Source organism: Otolemur garnettii, unplaced genomic scaffold (assembly GCF_000181295.1).
Source record: "Otolemur garnettii isolate 467f Iridium unplaced genomic scaffold, OtoGar3 scaffold00018, whole genome shotgun sequence".
Taxonomy (NCBI): Eukaryota; Metazoa; Chordata; class Mammalia; order Primates; family Galagidae; genus Otolemur; species Otolemur garnettii.
Window position 1 is genome coordinate 8,274,748 of NW_003852413.1, and position 16,560 is coordinate 8,291,307.

The window sequence follows — 16,560 nt, forward strand, 5'->3', positions numbered from 1 at the left end:
TGCTATGCTCCCATGAACAGTGCAGAAATTGCTGTTTTGTTACCGGCACCATCTTAAGAGGACAGGGACTCAGAGAGGCAGGGAGGGGATGGGGCTCCTCACTGCCCGAGTCTCATTCCACTGAGAGCTGGGGGTGTGGCTGGCCTCTGGGTCACCAACCCACTCTCACCCCTCCCGTAGCAACAGAGCCTGGCAAGAACAAGGGGCAGGGCCCTGGGAATGTGGCTGTGGCCAGCAGTTCTGGGTCACCCCTGGGAACAATGGCCCTCAGTCTTCCTGCCACCACCTGGGTGCCAGAAGCTCCATGTGTGAAAACACCACAGGGCAGCTGAGCCCCTGGAGGTCTGGTCAGGCACGTAGCCCAGGCACGGGGCAGAGGACAGCAGTCCCAGAGACAGATGCAGGGACCTAGGACGAACTCTCTTCAGGGGGCCTCCACCTAGACCCTCCCGTCCCAACAGATGTGAGCCCTTTGCCTCCGAGTGCTCCGTCTGCTGGGGTCTGGAGCACACGGCCTCCTCAGCACGCATGTTCCCATCCCCACCCGATAGCCCAGCCAGCAAGTGTGGCTACATGACGCCTGGCCTGTCCAGTGCAGTGTCCATAGCCCAGTTCTTGCCTCAGCTCTGAGTGCAGGTCAGCACAATCCAGCCTCACAGGAGCCCTACGGCCCCATTTCCTGGAGGGACAGCCAAAGCCTTGATGAGGAGTTAGCTCAGAAGTCCCGGCTCCTGGTGCTGGGAGGCTTTGCCTCTTTCAGAAAGGCCCTCCTGAGCATACATCATTCTATCCTTTAAAAAACAGATGGGCCCCGGGTGCAAATGGAAGCATTTGGATCTGGAAAGCACAGGGTGCAGACTCCCCTCCTGAGGGGTCCCCCCTCTGCAGCTGCAGTTTGGGGACAGAAGAGCCTGGTGGGTGCAGGTGATGGGGGTTCAGTGTGAGTTCCTAGCTCTCACCAGCACAAGAGAAAGAAGGCAGGACTGGGCCCCAGGCGCCAGAGCTGGTCACAAGTCCCCTCTGACTCTAAACATTGGGGCATCTTTACAGAAACACTGCCTGGTAAATTATCCTTAGAATTCTGGTTTTGTGGGAGGTTAGATAGGGGAATAAAACAAGGGTGAAATACATTTTGAGTACACTGGTTGTGTTAAACAGGATGGGGAGTGTTTTTTCCTCCAGATGCTGAAGAATCTAGGGGCTAGTCAACAGACACATAAAACACGCTGCTTTTCTCGAACTTAACCATGGAGCCCTTTTTCCTGAGATCAGCTTCTAAGTAATGTGGGCAACGGTGCTGTGTGGGGTGGGGTGACATTTCAGCCTGGTCTGAAGAGGTGAGGCCCCTGCCCAGTGTCCAGGGGCTCAGACCACGGCCACAACCCCTTCCCCATGGCTCCCCTGCAGCCCCCACATGCTGTGATTACCCCCAGGAGTCAGCAAGATAGTGACAGTGGACGTGAAGGGGAGCAACCCTCTGTGGCTGAAGGTGAAGGACCTGGCAGAGGGGATGACCTATAGGTTCCGCATCAGAGCCAAGACCTTCACCTACGGGCCAGAGATTGAAGCCAACGTCACCACAGGCCCAGGAGAAGGTAGGAGAGTGACGGACCACCTGTGAGCTGCCACCCTCCTCACTAAGTTGTTCAGCCCCTCACCCCAAGTCAGAAGGCCCTGGGTGTCAAAAGCTGTGCTAGACCCTAGGGACCCAGAGTGGGACCCAGTCTTTCCCCTGCTACCCAGGGCCCCTCCCTGCCATTTTCCTCTCCCCTCCCCCACCCAGCTTCTCTACTTTAGTTAGTGGCATGAGTGTCCTTGGGTTCCTTAAGCCACAAACCCCAGAATGGACCTTCTCGACTCAGGCCCAGTGCCCTTGGCAACTCCACTCCCTCCTTTCTAATGGTCCCTCTCCTGACTTGCCACCCCCCTCACCTCCGTCCAGGAAGGAGGCAGCCTAGCAGGCCCCCACCTCCACGTGCTCAGAGCCATCTTCCCACCCCCAGGAACACCCCCAACCCACCCCCTAGAGCGTTCCTCTGAGCTAGTGCGCAAGGTTTGAAAGAGACACACTCAGCTCCTGCTAAAATCACCATCCCAGGGTGGATGCTCAGAGACGCTCATCTCCTGGGGCCGGGGTGGGGCCCAGCAATCTGTACTGATCACAGGAGCCCCTGTACGTTCCTGGGAAAGTGGCACCTTCAGAAACCCTTTGATGGAGCAGAGCCTGGCAGCCTCTGTCCCACCACCCCTCCCAACCCTCCCTCAGAATGCCCCAGCTTCCCTCCTCATCCCGCTGCCACCCCACCCACCTCCCAGGCCACACTGCTGTGCCCTCCCTAAGAAAGGGCACAGCCCATCCCCAAATCCCAAGTCCTCCTGCACCAGCCACAGCAGCCAGGGGTGGGTGGAGCCCCTGGGAGGAGCCCTGGGTCTGGGAGCCTGCCCTGCAGTGCCGTCACTCTTCACCTTCCCTTTCTATGTGGCCACTTTCTACACCTCACAGTCCCGTTCTGCAGAGAAGCCACAGGACTCCTGGAACAAAGTGTTTAGAAGATGGCTGCCTGGGAGGGAGCCACCCCCATGAGACACACACTGTATGTGCACACACACACTTGCACAATTGCACACATGCATGTGCAAACACAAGCACGCACACACAAGCAGACATATGCACAGGCCCTGCCCTTCATCTGCCCCCAGTCCCGGCCCAAGCTGCCTCTCACCTGAGCTGGCTTCCTGGGAAACAAAGGCAGGAAGAGAGAGCTGGCAGGCGGCTGGAGGGCCAAGCACCAGGCAGGGACAGGAGGGGCAAGGACAGGAGAGGGCTGTCTAAAGACAAGGACCGGCTGTTCTGACCTGAGGCTGGAAGTGTCCCTGGCCAAGGGGGTGGGGTAGGGGTGTGGAGAGGGAGAGGGAGGGCAGAGAGGACCCAGGAGGAGGTGAGGCTTCTCCCAGAGGGTGGATGGCTCTGCAGGGCAGAGCATGCAGCCTGGAGGTGGCTGGCCTGGCCTGGAAGCTTCGGTCCAGGAAGAGATGATGGCTCCCTCAGCCCTGACTGCTGCTCTCTGTGCATGGGGGTCCTGAGGGCCACCCCACCCTTCACACCTCCCGGGCCATGTCCTCTGCCACACCTGATCCCTGCTGCCCTTGCCCTGGGGCTACAGGCAGGATGATACCCAGGGAAGGAAGGAAGGAAGGAAATGCCGCCCTCCAAGGCCACTGGTCTGGATGGGTGCAGCAGGGCTGCCAGGTTGTGTAAGTCCAGGCTGGCCTCCCATCAGGTCCATGGTCTCCACTGGACCCTGGAGGAACTTCAGTGCAAGGCTGGACTTGGCTTTCTTTATGGCAGATGTCCACAGCGACCACCTAGCCAGCCTGTCACCCCACCACCCCACCCCCGATGCTGTGCTGGCCCACACCCTTGTCCCCCAAGCATGTAGGAGGCACCTACTGTGAGTCAGCTTCTGGAAAGGCAGCACTCCCATCTGGGAGCAGTGGGCCTGGTAGGGACAGCACACTGTTGGCCTCCACACCACACCCCCAAGAGAAGAAGGGCTCGGGAGCCCCTATAGATAGGCCCCTGTCTTACTCCTACCACAGAAGTCACCACCTCTCCTACTCTGGCTTCGAGGGCCGGCTGCCCAGCTGACCAACATGGAGGCTGCTGTCCTGGTGCACCTCCATGCCAGGAGAGCTGGCAGGGAGCCCAGTCCTCGCTCTTCCTCTTGGCAACAGAGGCCAAACCCTCTCTCCTCACCCAACCTAAAGAGAAATGCCATTGGTGCCAGAGAGTTTCAAGCAGGTGGTGTTACACACCAGAGGGAGCCCCCCTAAACCATCCCTCCTATCATGGGCCCACTCTGCCATCAACAAAGTACCTCTGCTCCCCCCATCATAATACATAGCCCTTACAGACTTACATTCCAAAGGACCCTTACGGATGGGGAAACTGAGGCGCTGGAGCTGCATGAGTTGACCAAGTTTACTTGATAAGTAAACTGATAAGTTCGGGGATAGAAGTAAAGCTCTGGTCTTCTGGCTAAATTCCAGGGGCTTTTCTGGCTCATCTCCTGTGCCCTCTCCTGCCCTGGGATTTGGAATGTGGGGTGTGAGGTGGCCTGGAGGAGACTGCCGCTCCTGCGGGCGGGCCTGGCCTGGGACGTGCTGCTCAGGCCTTAGCACTTGCAGGGTGTCCTTGAGGCTCTTTGGCCAGATTGGTCTAGTAGCTTAGCCCTCCCCTCGAGCCTAGGTGACGGGCGGGTGGCACCTCTGCTTTCCATACACCCCCTGCCCTCCATGTATTGTTTGCAGGTGCCCCAGGACCACCCGGAGTGCCTGTCATCGTGAGGTACAGCTCAGCCATTGCCATCCACTGGTCCAGCGGAGACCCCGGCAAAGGGCCCATCACTCGCTACGTCATAGAGGCCAGACCTTCAGGTGCACCCCCTCCCGCTGGCCCCAGCCCATGGGGCCCAGATCCCACCCTCCCTGGGTGGAGACCTCCTTCCTCCCTAGTCCCTCCTAGAGGCACTGTGTCTGTCCTCTGCCTGGGAGGGCACAGGTGCCCCTGCAGCTGATGTTGGGGTAAGGGCTATTGAAGAGTGGGATAGCAGGTGCCTCGTCAGAGTCAGACTCTCAGGGAATACCCAAGAACGGCTCTTGGTGCTGGTGTGGACCAACTTGGGCCAAGGACCATTCTAGGAGGCTGGGGCGCCAGCCCTAGGCTCCTGAGATTAAACATCACACCCTCCACATGACCTCACTGACCTCTGCCCCAGAGCTAAGGAGACCCCAGCTGCCTCTTTGAGTCCAATCTCTGCCATCAAGGCTGTCTCAGCTGTTCCTGTAATTGTACCAACCTCTCCTGTCAAGCCTGAAATCGAATCACAAGAAATTCCAAAGCCATCAGGAGACGAGCACCTGATAAGTCACTTGGGGGCCGTCCCCACTGCTCCTGTTTCACTGTCCTGACACCCGCTTCCCGGCTCCACACCTTTGCAGGAGCCTCAGCCCTGCTGGCTCCCTGCGTTGCTAGGTATCCGAGTTAATCAGAGGTGCCAGAATCAGCAAGGGCTAGAGGCGTATTCTTTGCATGCCATGGATCCGTGCTTAGGTGACTGAAGTGGAGAAAGAAGAAAGACTTTGTTGCCGCAGCCTGAATAGCAAATACTAATCATAAGGAGAAGTATTCAAGTATATCAGTAGCTCCTACATCTAACGAGGAATACGGAAACATCCCAGGGATGAATCTTGAATGCGCTCAGCACCCCACAGCCAAGAGTTAATATAATAATTCTGGTAGTTCCTGGAAGCCATACCAACCCCTCCTTGCCTTAATCTTATGTTAATAATTGCAGTTGCAAGTAGCTAATATACCTGGCTGCTGGGATCCATCGCCATGCCAGAGGACACATGCAGGGCTGGCTCACTCCCCACTCCAGATGGTCCCTCCCGGCCCTCCGGTGCTGGCTGCTGAGTTGGCCAGGAGACCACTGTGTGCTTCTCCCAGCCAGGGCCTGCACCTGTTTATTCCACCCAAGTGGGCCAGCCAGGGTGCCAGGCTATGGAATGTTGGCCTTGGACTCGGGCCCTATTGATTTTCCACTGTTCCCTGGGAGGCTCAGCATGGGACCCTGGTGTTCTAAGTTTGGGGGCCAAGACTCGGCCACAGGTGTAATCAGGACTGAAGGTGAAAGGAAGGACCCCACAAAAGGCTAAGACTCGGAGCAGTGCCAGAGGCCTGGGGGTCAGGGTCAGAAACCAAACTAATGAAAGAGGGCAGAGAGCTTGGGGCTGTCCCTGAGATTGAGAGCAGGCTGCTGTCTGGGGCAGAGAGGGGTCTCCTCCCCTCTGTGCCCCCCACCCCCGCTGGTCTTCAGGTCGAAAGCACTCTTATGCCGTGGCCTCCCTTGCATGGCCCTGCTTCCTGCTGCACAGGATAAATCAAACATGCCAAAGAGCTGCAGGGCACTGCAGGCCCAGGGAAAGAGAGATTCGCTTGGGGGATTTACAGGCCCAGACAACCCATCCTGCTCCATGGCTAGCTCCCAGGGCTGAAGGCCAGAACCACAGTGTGACATTCTAGCAGCTTCTGGCCTGGCCTGGCTGCCCTGGCCCCACCCATTGTCTCTGTGTGGGGTTAAATCACAGGCGGGAGGCCCTGCTTCTGGAAGGGGGCAGCAGGGTCCTCGGCAAGCTGAGCACATCCAGCAAATTCCTAAGTGTCTACACCTGTCCTGGGCAACCAGAGTCAGGCCGGCTCTGCCACTTGCAGTGGCATGAGGTATGTGTGACCTTGGGAAGATGAGTTCAGCTCTCTCCAAGCCCTAGTGTCCTCATCTGCAAAATGGGACAATAGTTTTCCCTCTCACCATGGCTGTGGATATGAACAGTAAAGCATGTAGACCCTAAATGCTTAACAAAGGAGTGGGTGCCAGCTTTTGTCACCATCATGACTGTTATTCAAAGATGAGTGAAAGAATTCAAAGTCACATGGGGAAAATGGATCTATACCCCAACCCTTAAATCGCAAGACCCAAGGCACCAATGCTGGGGACCTGAGCCACAAAAGGCCAAGGAGTACCAGAAGGCTTCCCTTCCATTCATTCATTCAGTAGGCACTCAGAGGGAGCCAGTGCCGGCTGCTGGGCTGATGAATTCAATTTAGGCATCCTAGCATTCTGGGAGGCCGAGGCAGGTAGATTGCTTGAGTTCAGGAGTTTGAGACAAGACTGAGCAAGAGCGAGTCCCCATCTCTATTAAAAATAGACAAACTTGGCTCATAGCACACTGGTTACAGTGCCAGCCATATACACTGAGGGTGGCAGGTTCGAACCCAGCCCTGCCCCCCCCCCGCAAAAAAAAAAAAAAGCTGTAAACAAGATGTGATATGTATAAAGCAGATGCCTAAAACAAGACTGACCAAGAATGAGGCTGAGGTCTTGGAGCTCTCTGTGAAGACGGCTCTGAATGCAGACAGGGCCCCCACAGCCAGTCCCAAATAGGGGGGATCCATGCTGGAGTGGGGAGGCTGCCCCCCAGCAGACCCTGCACACTCTCGGTCCAGAATTCACAAAGAATGGTAGGGTGGTCGAGGTGCCCCAACTGGGGTACTCGGCATATACAGCTGGCCTGCAAAAGAGTACGATGAGGAAACAGGCAGAAGCCATCAGCCCAGTGCCGGAGCTGGGCCCCAGTGCCCCGCTGAAGAGCAGCCCCGAGAGAGGGTCCGGAAGCAGACGAGAAGAATGGTGTCACAGAGGCCAAAGCCGGAGGTGCTTGGGTCAGGGGATTGAGGGATCTTTTGCTCCCCAATGGCAGCAGCCTAGAAGACCCACTGGCCACTGGGTCACCTCCCAGGAGCAGGCCATGGAGGGAGGACCTGTGAGCATGGTCCACCAATGACCTTCCTCCATGAAGAGATTCTCTGACTAGGGCCCAGGACAGCTTGACATTTCACTGGCCAGATGGGAAATTCATCCTCGGTCAAGCAGGCTAGCTCCAGCTATGAAGAGTGTCTGCCCAGGGCCCCTCTTGGCCTCCCCACCAACGTGATGGCTGCTCCTGGGCTGTGGCCGGACACACACGCCTCTTCCCGGACACAGGCAGCTCTCTCTCTTTCCTTTTGAACAAAGTTGAGAGCAAATTATGTCCCACTGGGTGAGGACACAGGCAGCTCTCTCTCTTTCCTTTTGAACAAAGTTGAGAGCAAATTATGTCCCACTGGGTGAGGCCCAGAGAGTCACAGACACAGGGAGGTCTGAAGGAAGCTCAGAAACTCAGAGATGGGTTTCTCCACTGATCTCTGCTCCTAAGAGAGGAGGCAGCTGAGGATGGGCCCTGTCAAATCCAGGCAACTTGACCAATCTTCGGCAACCCCACTCTTTCCCATAACTGCTATTATAAAGAAGAAAAGACCTTCTGTTAGTTCATCTGATGCCACCACTGCATATGTTTTGAATAGAAAGGGGGTTAAAGAAACAGAAGCCTGGCTAAGTAAAGAAGAATATTCCCATGGGATAAATTCCTAGGCAGCCACTTAAAATCACATCTGCCGCCATTTTCAATGACGTGGAAGCCAGAATGGGCAGAGTTCCTCCTGCCCACTGACCTGCTGAGCCTATTTCTCTGGATGGTGGTGCTGGGTTGGTTGTGATAGTACTTTCTGGGGTTTTATGTGTTACCCGTGTTTTAAAAGAACTGAAGGTGTCCTCTTATAAAACTCTGTGAACCATGATCTGAGCATCCACTGTGAGCACAGTGGTCAAGCAGGCCAGGCCCTCAGGGAGCACTGCCAGGAGTGGGCTGGAAGGGGGATTCTGTCTCCTCTCGCCTCAGGGGGCTCCCTCTCTGTGCCCCTGCAGATGAGGGGCTGTGGGACATCCTCATCAAGGACATCCCCAAGGAGGTGAGTTCCTACACGTTCAGCATGGACATCCTGAAGCCGGGTGTGAGCTACGACTTCCGAGTCATCGCGGTCAATGACTACGGCTTTGGCACCCCCAGCAGCCCTTCCCAGTCTGTGCCAGGTACTGGTCCATGGGAGGGGGGCCCTTGGCAGAGCTTGGTGACAGATGCTGCGCAGTGGGGAAGGAGAAGCACCTGAGTACCAGATGCATTGGGATGGGGATGGGCATCCATTGTCCCCTCCAGGCTCCATAGCAGTTGGTGCTGGGGCCAGGGCCCAGGTCAGCCCTCAACTCCAGATGAAGTGGGAGCCTTGGATCTTTTGGGCTCCCATTCAAGGACCCAGAAGCTCTGGGTAGGGATGGTGCAATGGGCCAAAATGTGAGCTTCCATGTGCTTACTGCCCAGGAGATTCAAGGGTGCCAGGCCATGGACTATGTTTCCATGGAAACCATCCCCCAAAGATGATAGGTCAGCAGCCCGTGGAGCAGCAGCTGACACCAACAGGGGTTAGGTCCTACTGGGCAGTGTTCAGGTTGGGCAGGGCTGAAGCTCCTCATTCTCCTTCATGTCCTAGAGCACACAAAGGATTCCAGAATCTAAACACATGACCTCAAATCTAATCAATAACCACCTTGAGTACTCAGGCCCCTTCCCCCAAGGGAGAAGGACACTTAGCAGTTCCCCTCCAGAATCCTGCCATCCTCCCACCCCATGCACATCTTCCTTTGCCCATATTGATAGAACTAAGTTATGAGACAGAGCTGCTTCGGGTTTGAAAGAGAAGAGCCCACCCTTTGCCCACAACAGCGTGGCTAGTTCTGGCTGGGTCCAGAGAGCAGAGTCACATGCAGCTTTGGAAGATGGGGAGCTGCCCATGGAAGAGGCATTCTAAGACCTCCTTGCATCCCTCCTCCCACCTGCTTGGCTTTCTGCCACCAGGAAAAAAGTCAGTCCTAACTGAACCTTAGGAAAAGCTCTCCTGGCCTCTTACAGGCCAGAGAGGCACATGTCCTCACACAAAGTTAGTTCTATTTGTCAAGGTAGCCCCTGGCCAAGAACCAAAAAAAAAAGAAAAGAAAAGTAGTGCACACACTACCACTCCCCCACTGGTATCCTTGGCAGACATCACCAATCAACTCCAGCACTCTTTCCCAATGAGTGGGGAAACAACCCCAGAACCCATCTCGCATCAGCCCTTCAGGCAGCCCTTTACCCACTGACCAGAGCTGGCATTGAGATAAAACTGTCCCCACAAGCTTGTCCTAGGACCTGCCTCATTCAGAGGGCAGAGATCCTGCTTTCCTGTGCACTCTGTGGGCAGTGGGAGGGTCCCCGCTGGAGCGGGTTTGGAGGCAGGAGGGGGCTGAGCACTCTCAACCTGATACCACCTGTGTTCCAGCCCAGAAAGCCAACCCCTTCTATGAGGAGTGGTGGTTCTTAGTGGTCATTGCCCTGGTTGGCCTCATCTTCATTCTGCTTCTGGTCTTTGTGCTCATCATCCGCGGCCAGAGTAAGAAGTATGCCAAGAAGACGGACTCAGGTGAGAGAACTGGCACTGAGCCCATGGGTAGCTGGACTTGACCTTCATGCGTGTCTGTCTCCTCCCTTTAGGCCAAGGCAGGAGGTGGTGGGTGTATCCTCCCAGCACCACACCTGCCATGCTAAGGGACAGCCTGGGCTTCCTGCACACAATCCTAGTCTCTTTATGTTGGTCTCAAGTCCAGCAAGAGAAAGGGGGTGGCCCAGCCAGGTGGGGATAGTAGAGTGGGAAATGGGCAGTCATGAGGGCTAAAAGACCACTCTCCCCTCAGGAAACAGTGCCAAGTCTGGAGCCCTAGGCCACGGGGAGATGATGAGCTTGGATGAAAGCAGTTTCCCCGCCCTGGAGCTGAACAACCGGCGACTCTCCGTCAAGAACTCCTTCTACCGGAAGAACGGCCTGTACACCAGGTAGTGAGCCCCATGCATGGGGGCCAGACCCCAGGGCCCAGCAGTGCCCAGAGTGGAGAACTCCAGGGATGGCCACAGAGCAGGCAGCACTTACTTGGCCTTCCCCTGTCCTGGAAAGCAGCATTCACACCCCAGGGCTGGAAATGGACAGCAGAGTTATAGCCTTCTGATTTCAAGGTTGTTCTTTTTTAAGCACTAAAGGAGAGGAGAAAAGTTTCATCTCTTTCTGCTATACCCCTTGTAATGAAAGGATTTGTTATGTAAAATCTGGATTCAGTCAAAAGGCCATACTTAAGGACCAGGAAGGTCACAAGTGCCTTAAGGCTGCAGGTTCCCCACCCCTGGTCTGAGCAGGAGAACTGGGGTTACTGGCCCCACCAAGTCAAGCTGCAACCTGGGGGCCTGGGCACACCGGGGAGGTGGCTACTGAGGGTTCCTGCCAATGACAGCAGAATGCAAATAACTGGTCACGTTTTTTAAACCAACCTACTGCTATTTGGAGCTGACTGCTCTGGGAACTGACCTGCAAGTAGTCACTTGCCCCAGCAGGGGAAGACTGGGCAGCCACATCTGAATGACAGAGCAGGAGCACCCCATTGCTGCTGCTCCCTGACTGGCTGAACTGGGCAGGGGAGGAGAGCTATTTGGAGCCATGGAGACCTTGCCCTACCCTTCCATCTGTCCAAGAAACCCTGTCTCCAGGTCCTTATTTATACCATTAGAGGACAGAGTTCTCAAGGGAAGGATGAGGCCAGTAGGATGTGTTCAGCTTCTGTTTACTCCTGACTTCTCTTCCTATGGCCACTGGGCTGCCCATGTCCAAGGGCATGGGCGGCTGCTGGACCCACCTAGCCCTCCTGGACGTGACAGGGCAGTTTCATGCTCCCCTGAGCTGAGGGGAGATGAGGCAGAGAGGTGCCTGTCTCAGCCTCAGCCCTGTTGACGTTCCCGGCTCACTGGAGGCAGCAGACAGGGGAGTCAGGCCTCCCTCAGGGGAACTCACAAAGCTTCTCTCTGTCTCCATCTTGGAGGGACCAAGCAACGTGTGTGTTCATCAGGCGGACAGAGGGAGGGGCTCGCAGGCCCAAGAGACTGAGCTCTCATCCCCCGCCAAGTCCAGCCTTCTGAAGAAAGAGCCATTTGCGGCTGCCAGGGCAGACCTAGCTGGACCCAGCATGGCCACTCAGGCCCGCCAGGCTGGCTCCAGGACCCTGGCACATGTAACAAGGGGGCATTTCACCAGTAGCTGCCCCCTTCCCCGACCTCTCCTGGCCTCTCCCACCCACGGTGCACAGCACACATACCCAGGCCTCCGTGTGTCCCTATGCCACTGTGTGTACATGGAAATGCCATTTGTACCAAACAGCCCCAGGCTTAGGGCCCTGAACCCAGCCATGGTGACATTCCCCCCACCCCAGAGTTAGCAGACCCCTCATTTCCCTCCTGATTCTCCTCCATACTCTTCTCCCCAAGGCCATTTTCTGCAAAATGGACACAAAGAGAAAAAGGAGCACAGGGTGGAGGGGACTCATGGGCACTCGCCCCATGCCTTGCTGTGGCCTCCTGGCAAGGGCAGCTGCTTTGAGTGAGGCCATTTCTCAGCCCCACGTCTCTGCTCTTTCTCCAGATCTCCTCCCCGGCCCAGCCCAGGCAGCCTCCACTACTCCGATGAGGATGTCACCAAATACAACGACCTCATTCCTGCAGAGAGCAGCAGCCTGACTGAGAAGCCCTCAGAAATCTCCGACTCTCAGGTAAGGGGAGGAGGGCCAGGTGCCCTGGAGAGGGGAGGGGAGCAGCCGCCTCCCAGAGCAGGGCACTGAAAGGAGATGGCTTTGGAGTAGGCACCAGGCTTCCTTCCTTCTTCCCCTTATGGGGCCATACACACTAAGGGGCCCAGGGAACTACCCCAAAGTCATATGTGGACCAGCTGCCACCTCCTGAGTTCTGCTCCGAGTCTGCACCCAGTGTCAATGGGATCCCTGGAACCTTGATCATATGAGGTCCCCCTGAGAAAACATGGTGCTCTATCTAGGCTGGCAGCAGTCAGCCCACGTGTTCAGTTACTCAGCAGGCCTGGCCTACAATGATGCCTGCTGAAGGTACAGACGGGGACACTCAGACTCAGCCTCTGGCAGACCAGGGCTAGAAGGCTGACATCTAGCCCTGCACTGCCAGAGGCCTGATAAAATGCTCACCTTAACCACTCAGATCAGTGTCCTGCAGCCCGAGGGTGGGAAGCAGTGTAGACCAGCAAGGCATTAAGCTTTGGAGGTTTGGACCCGAGTTTGAGCCCCGGCTTTGCTGTCTGCACGCTGGGCGTTGCAGGTAGCTAGCCTCTTTAAGCCGTAGTTTCTCCATCTGTAGAACAGGGAGGGATGATGAGATTCTCTCATAGGACTGTGGGGACATCTGTGAGATGAGGCACAGAAGGGCTCAGCACGGAGCATGGCACATGGCATCCGTGCAGCAAATGGCAGCCTTTATACTGAGAGGACACGGAGCTTTAGAGAGCTGCCATTAGGTGGGTCACTTGGGGACACTGTCCCAGGTCATTGAGTGCAATCCAGTCATGCGACGTTGCAGTTCTTCTCCCCAGGCCTCAGCCAAGCCTGGTGGTAGGAAGGGGACACCAAAGGCCACTGTATCCCACGCCCTGGACCTTTCTGCCCAGTCCTGGGAGAGGAAGAAAAGAAGACGTGCCAGCAGGAAGCAGGGCTGTTGGCGGGCCGGAGGTGCCTGGAAGCCTGGGGCTGGTGCAAGCTGCGGGCTGCAAGCCTCTCACTTGCTGTTGTTTGTTCGGCTCCAGGGTTACTGAGGGGCTTGGCAGAGCTGGGAAGGCTGGGCCTAACCCCCAGCTCAGAGCTGGCAGGGAAAGAGACCCCAGCTTAGTCTAGTTGGGACTCAATGGAGCGGGTAGAGCTGCCCGAGCCCATGAGCAGCCACATTGATGTTAGGGACTCACGAGGCCAGCCCACAAGGGCCTGGGTCCTTTTCCTGAAGTATATTTTTTTCCTTCCCCACAAAGTTGGCAACTCTACAAACAGTCCAGGTAGAAGTCAGAAAGCCAAAAGGAACTCCCTCTGCCCGTGGGGCTGTGACACAGGACTCCTCTGTCCATGCAGAGGGACGGCTGGTAGGAGGGACTTCCCATGTGACCCTGTCTGGTCACTCTGGACCTTGGCCTTCTGCAGAGCACATTATTATTCCTCCCCCTGTGTCTATGCACTGACCTTTTCGGGGGTGAGGCCTTTGAATGCAGAAGATACTGCCCGGGTATCTCACAAGCCTGCTGTCACCATCTCTGCATGAGTCTGAAGGACCCTCAGAGGGACACAGAATCATCCCTTGGCCATGCAGCAAGCTGGGGGGCCCCCAGCCTTAATGCAGTGGCCAGGAGAAAAGCCCCTGAACCGACGAGCATCCTGCTTCGGAAGCTATTCCCAGGGCGGATAAAGAGTGCCGAAAATCCCCCCCTCGGCCTTCCGTCTGACTTATTCAGAACAAGCCCATCACGGGAACACTGTTTCCATAGCAACTTGGAGCAGTCACTCCCATGGAGCACATGCCCTAGAGAGAGGAGGCTTCCTGGGTGCAGAAGGCAGCTGTTACTCAAGCCGCCTTGAGGGCAGGCGACCACAGTCCAGGCTCTGAGGCCTGCAGAGGTCGTCACGGTTCAGGGTTTGAGTCCCACAGGGCCTGGTTGGCGTAGGCTTACTCACTCTGAAAGCCAAGTTCCACAGAGGCAGGAACGTGTGATGTTTCTGATCACTACTGAATCTGTAGTGTCTTAAACGGTACATGGTACCTGGGCCCTCTGTCACTACTCGTTAAAAGAATGAAAAGCTAACCACCAGAAGGGACTCAACAGCAAGTACAGGTCCCCAAGATAGAGAAACAAAGATTCGGGGCTACAGAGTCATCACTCCCTCCTGACCAACACCCAGACTCACAAGCTCAGAGAAGCATGGCCCCTTCAGAGTAACACTGATGAGGGCCAGGCACAGTGGCTCATGCCTGTAATCCCAGCACTCTGGGAGGCCGAGGCAGGTGGATCGCTTCAGCTCACCAGTTGGAGACCAGACTGAGCAAGAACGAGACCCTGTCTCTAAAAAATAACAAGGGTTGCGGTGGGTACCTGTAGTCCAAGTTGGCTCGGCTCCAAAAGACAGAAAGTACAGGCTGGGGTTGCAGCTCTGACGTTGCAGGGCCAGACGCTGCACACAGGCCTTCTGGCTGCAGTCAGCCACCTCCAGGTCCTACCCTGTCCCAGAGCCCCACCCACAAGTCAGTCATGTCACCCTCACTGCAGAGCTTTCTGGAAAAGCCTTCAGAACCCACTGAGGAGACCCTTGAGAGAACCAGATGCTCACTTCACTCCTGTAATCTGATGCATTTGACAAGTAACTACGGGTTTTCTAAAAAAAAAAAAAAAAACATTCAAACTCACCCTCAGAGAACAAAGAAACTCAAAAGAAAGTGCTCTAGGCGCTAGAGTCCTTCCCAAGCCCAAGCAGCTTTGGACAATGAGGTCACCAGGAAGGCTCTCCGGCCTTCCCTGAGGGCTGCTTAGGAGACACTCTTTTGGAGAGTAGCAGGTTGTTGTGGTTGGGTGCGCCAGTGCAGGGTGTGAGTCCTGACACCACCCCTTAATGACACAGCCCCTCACCCAGACAGCACAGGGCCCTCGAGAGACTGTCATGGGGGCTACACTAACTGAGCTGCAGCCAGGGTGGTGCAGTGCCAGACTCATCACAGGGCTCTAAAAAATGTACCCAGGACAGTTTGGGTCTGTTTGTTCTAGAATTGTTCTTGAAAACCAGGCACTCAGCTGCAGGGTTACCATGGGTAGTCTAGGTCCTAGGAGGCTATGGCCAGCACTGGCTTCTCCATGACAGGAAAGCCCAGGAAGACACTGAGAATGTTCGGCACAGAAAGCTTTGGTCCCCTGTGTCCCTCCATCCCAGGGCACTGGTATTCTGTACCCACTGTTAACTGTTAAATTGTTCCCATGCCTGCCAGTGGGTGTCACTACCCTGAGCCCTCAGTTGTCACCGAGGGTGCCCAGGCAGACTCCTCCATGATTCCGTGATGACAGGGTTGTTTCTGTGTCAGTGAGGGGACAAGGGGACCTCCTTCAGCTTGAGGGTGTCTCCTCCATGCTTCAGGGTCTTGTGTCTTAGTGGCAACTGCGACCTGAGTGTCCACATGTGCTCTAGACAGTGAGCCCCACTCCGGGGAGTGTGAAGGGAGGGGCAGACACTGACTTCTCAATGCTCATTTTCAGAGCACACACCTAGGAGTGTGAAAGAGATGTGGCCCCGCCTGCCAGGAGCCTTCTAGGGGGTGGAGGGGACAGACTGAAGACAGAGCACTGGCCACTCTCTGATGTCCTGCAGAGAGGCCAGTCCTGCTGCTGCTCACTGGTGCAGCTGCGAAGCTGCTGGGCCACCTCGCTGTTTCTGGGGTGCAGAGCAACCACCCTGTGACTTCCATTTGGAGCCAATGATGGGGCTGCTCGCTGGAAGTTACCCTGCCTGTGACAGTTCATTCACAGCACGTCCCTAAGGCCCAGCAGCCACTCAAGTGTGGACTCCTCACTTTTGGCCGCTTAGAAGAGTGACCTAAGGTTCCTTCCCCCTTCACTCCTAGGAGTGAGTTCTGTACACACCAGCCTGGTTTACAGTCTAAGTCAGACCACCCAAATTGTGAATTCCAAAACTGGCAGCAATCTGCCTAGCCACTTCCCTGTGATATGGTAATAAACAGGAAGTCAATTTGACCTATAAACAAACACACACTATACGATGTGAGAAAGGCTGAGTCCAGTGTGGGTGAGGGGCTGGAGGAGAGAGGGGCTGGCTCTCCAAGAGGGGGCTAAGGGTGGAGTTGAGCAGTGCCTCCAGGGGCGCAGAAGGGGTGCCAGGCAGAGGGGAAGTGTGCCCAAAGACTGGCAATTGAAAGAGCCCATGGCTTGTCGACTACAGTGCGGCAGCATTCCAACTCTGTTTTCAAAGTTAGAGCCCAAGTTTGGTAGAGAAAAATATGTATTTACCATACAGATAAATCTCAACCTAAAAGGAAATTCCAAGCCAATGACACACGCCTTCCAATTTTGATCTTCAATTCTTTACAGTATCATGCATGGACAGCCCCTTTAAGTACATTGTAATAGAATTAAGTTTATATGAAAAAGTGAGA

General features: G+C 55.8%; 1 protein-coding gene across 1 annotated transcript in view; it reads left to right on the top strand.

Moving 5' to 3' along the window:
* Nucleotides 1-16,560, top strand: part of SDK2 (sidekick cell adhesion molecule 2) — a 248,615-nt gene that overhangs the window by 225,830 nt on the left and 6,225 nt on the right. Inside the window, exons 39-44 of the mRNA XM_012802853.1 lie at nucleotides 1,434-1,595; nucleotides 4,312-4,437; nucleotides 8,364-8,528; nucleotides 9,809-9,949; nucleotides 10,221-10,359; nucleotides 11,987-12,113. Of these exons, the coding sequence (XP_012658307.1) occupies nucleotides 1,434-1,595; nucleotides 4,312-4,437; nucleotides 8,364-8,528; nucleotides 9,809-9,949; nucleotides 10,221-10,359; nucleotides 11,987-12,113 (860 nt within the window). The remainder of the gene's footprint in view (nucleotides 1-1,433; nucleotides 1,596-4,311; nucleotides 4,438-8,363; nucleotides 8,529-9,808; nucleotides 9,950-10,220; nucleotides 10,360-11,986; nucleotides 12,114-16,560) is intronic.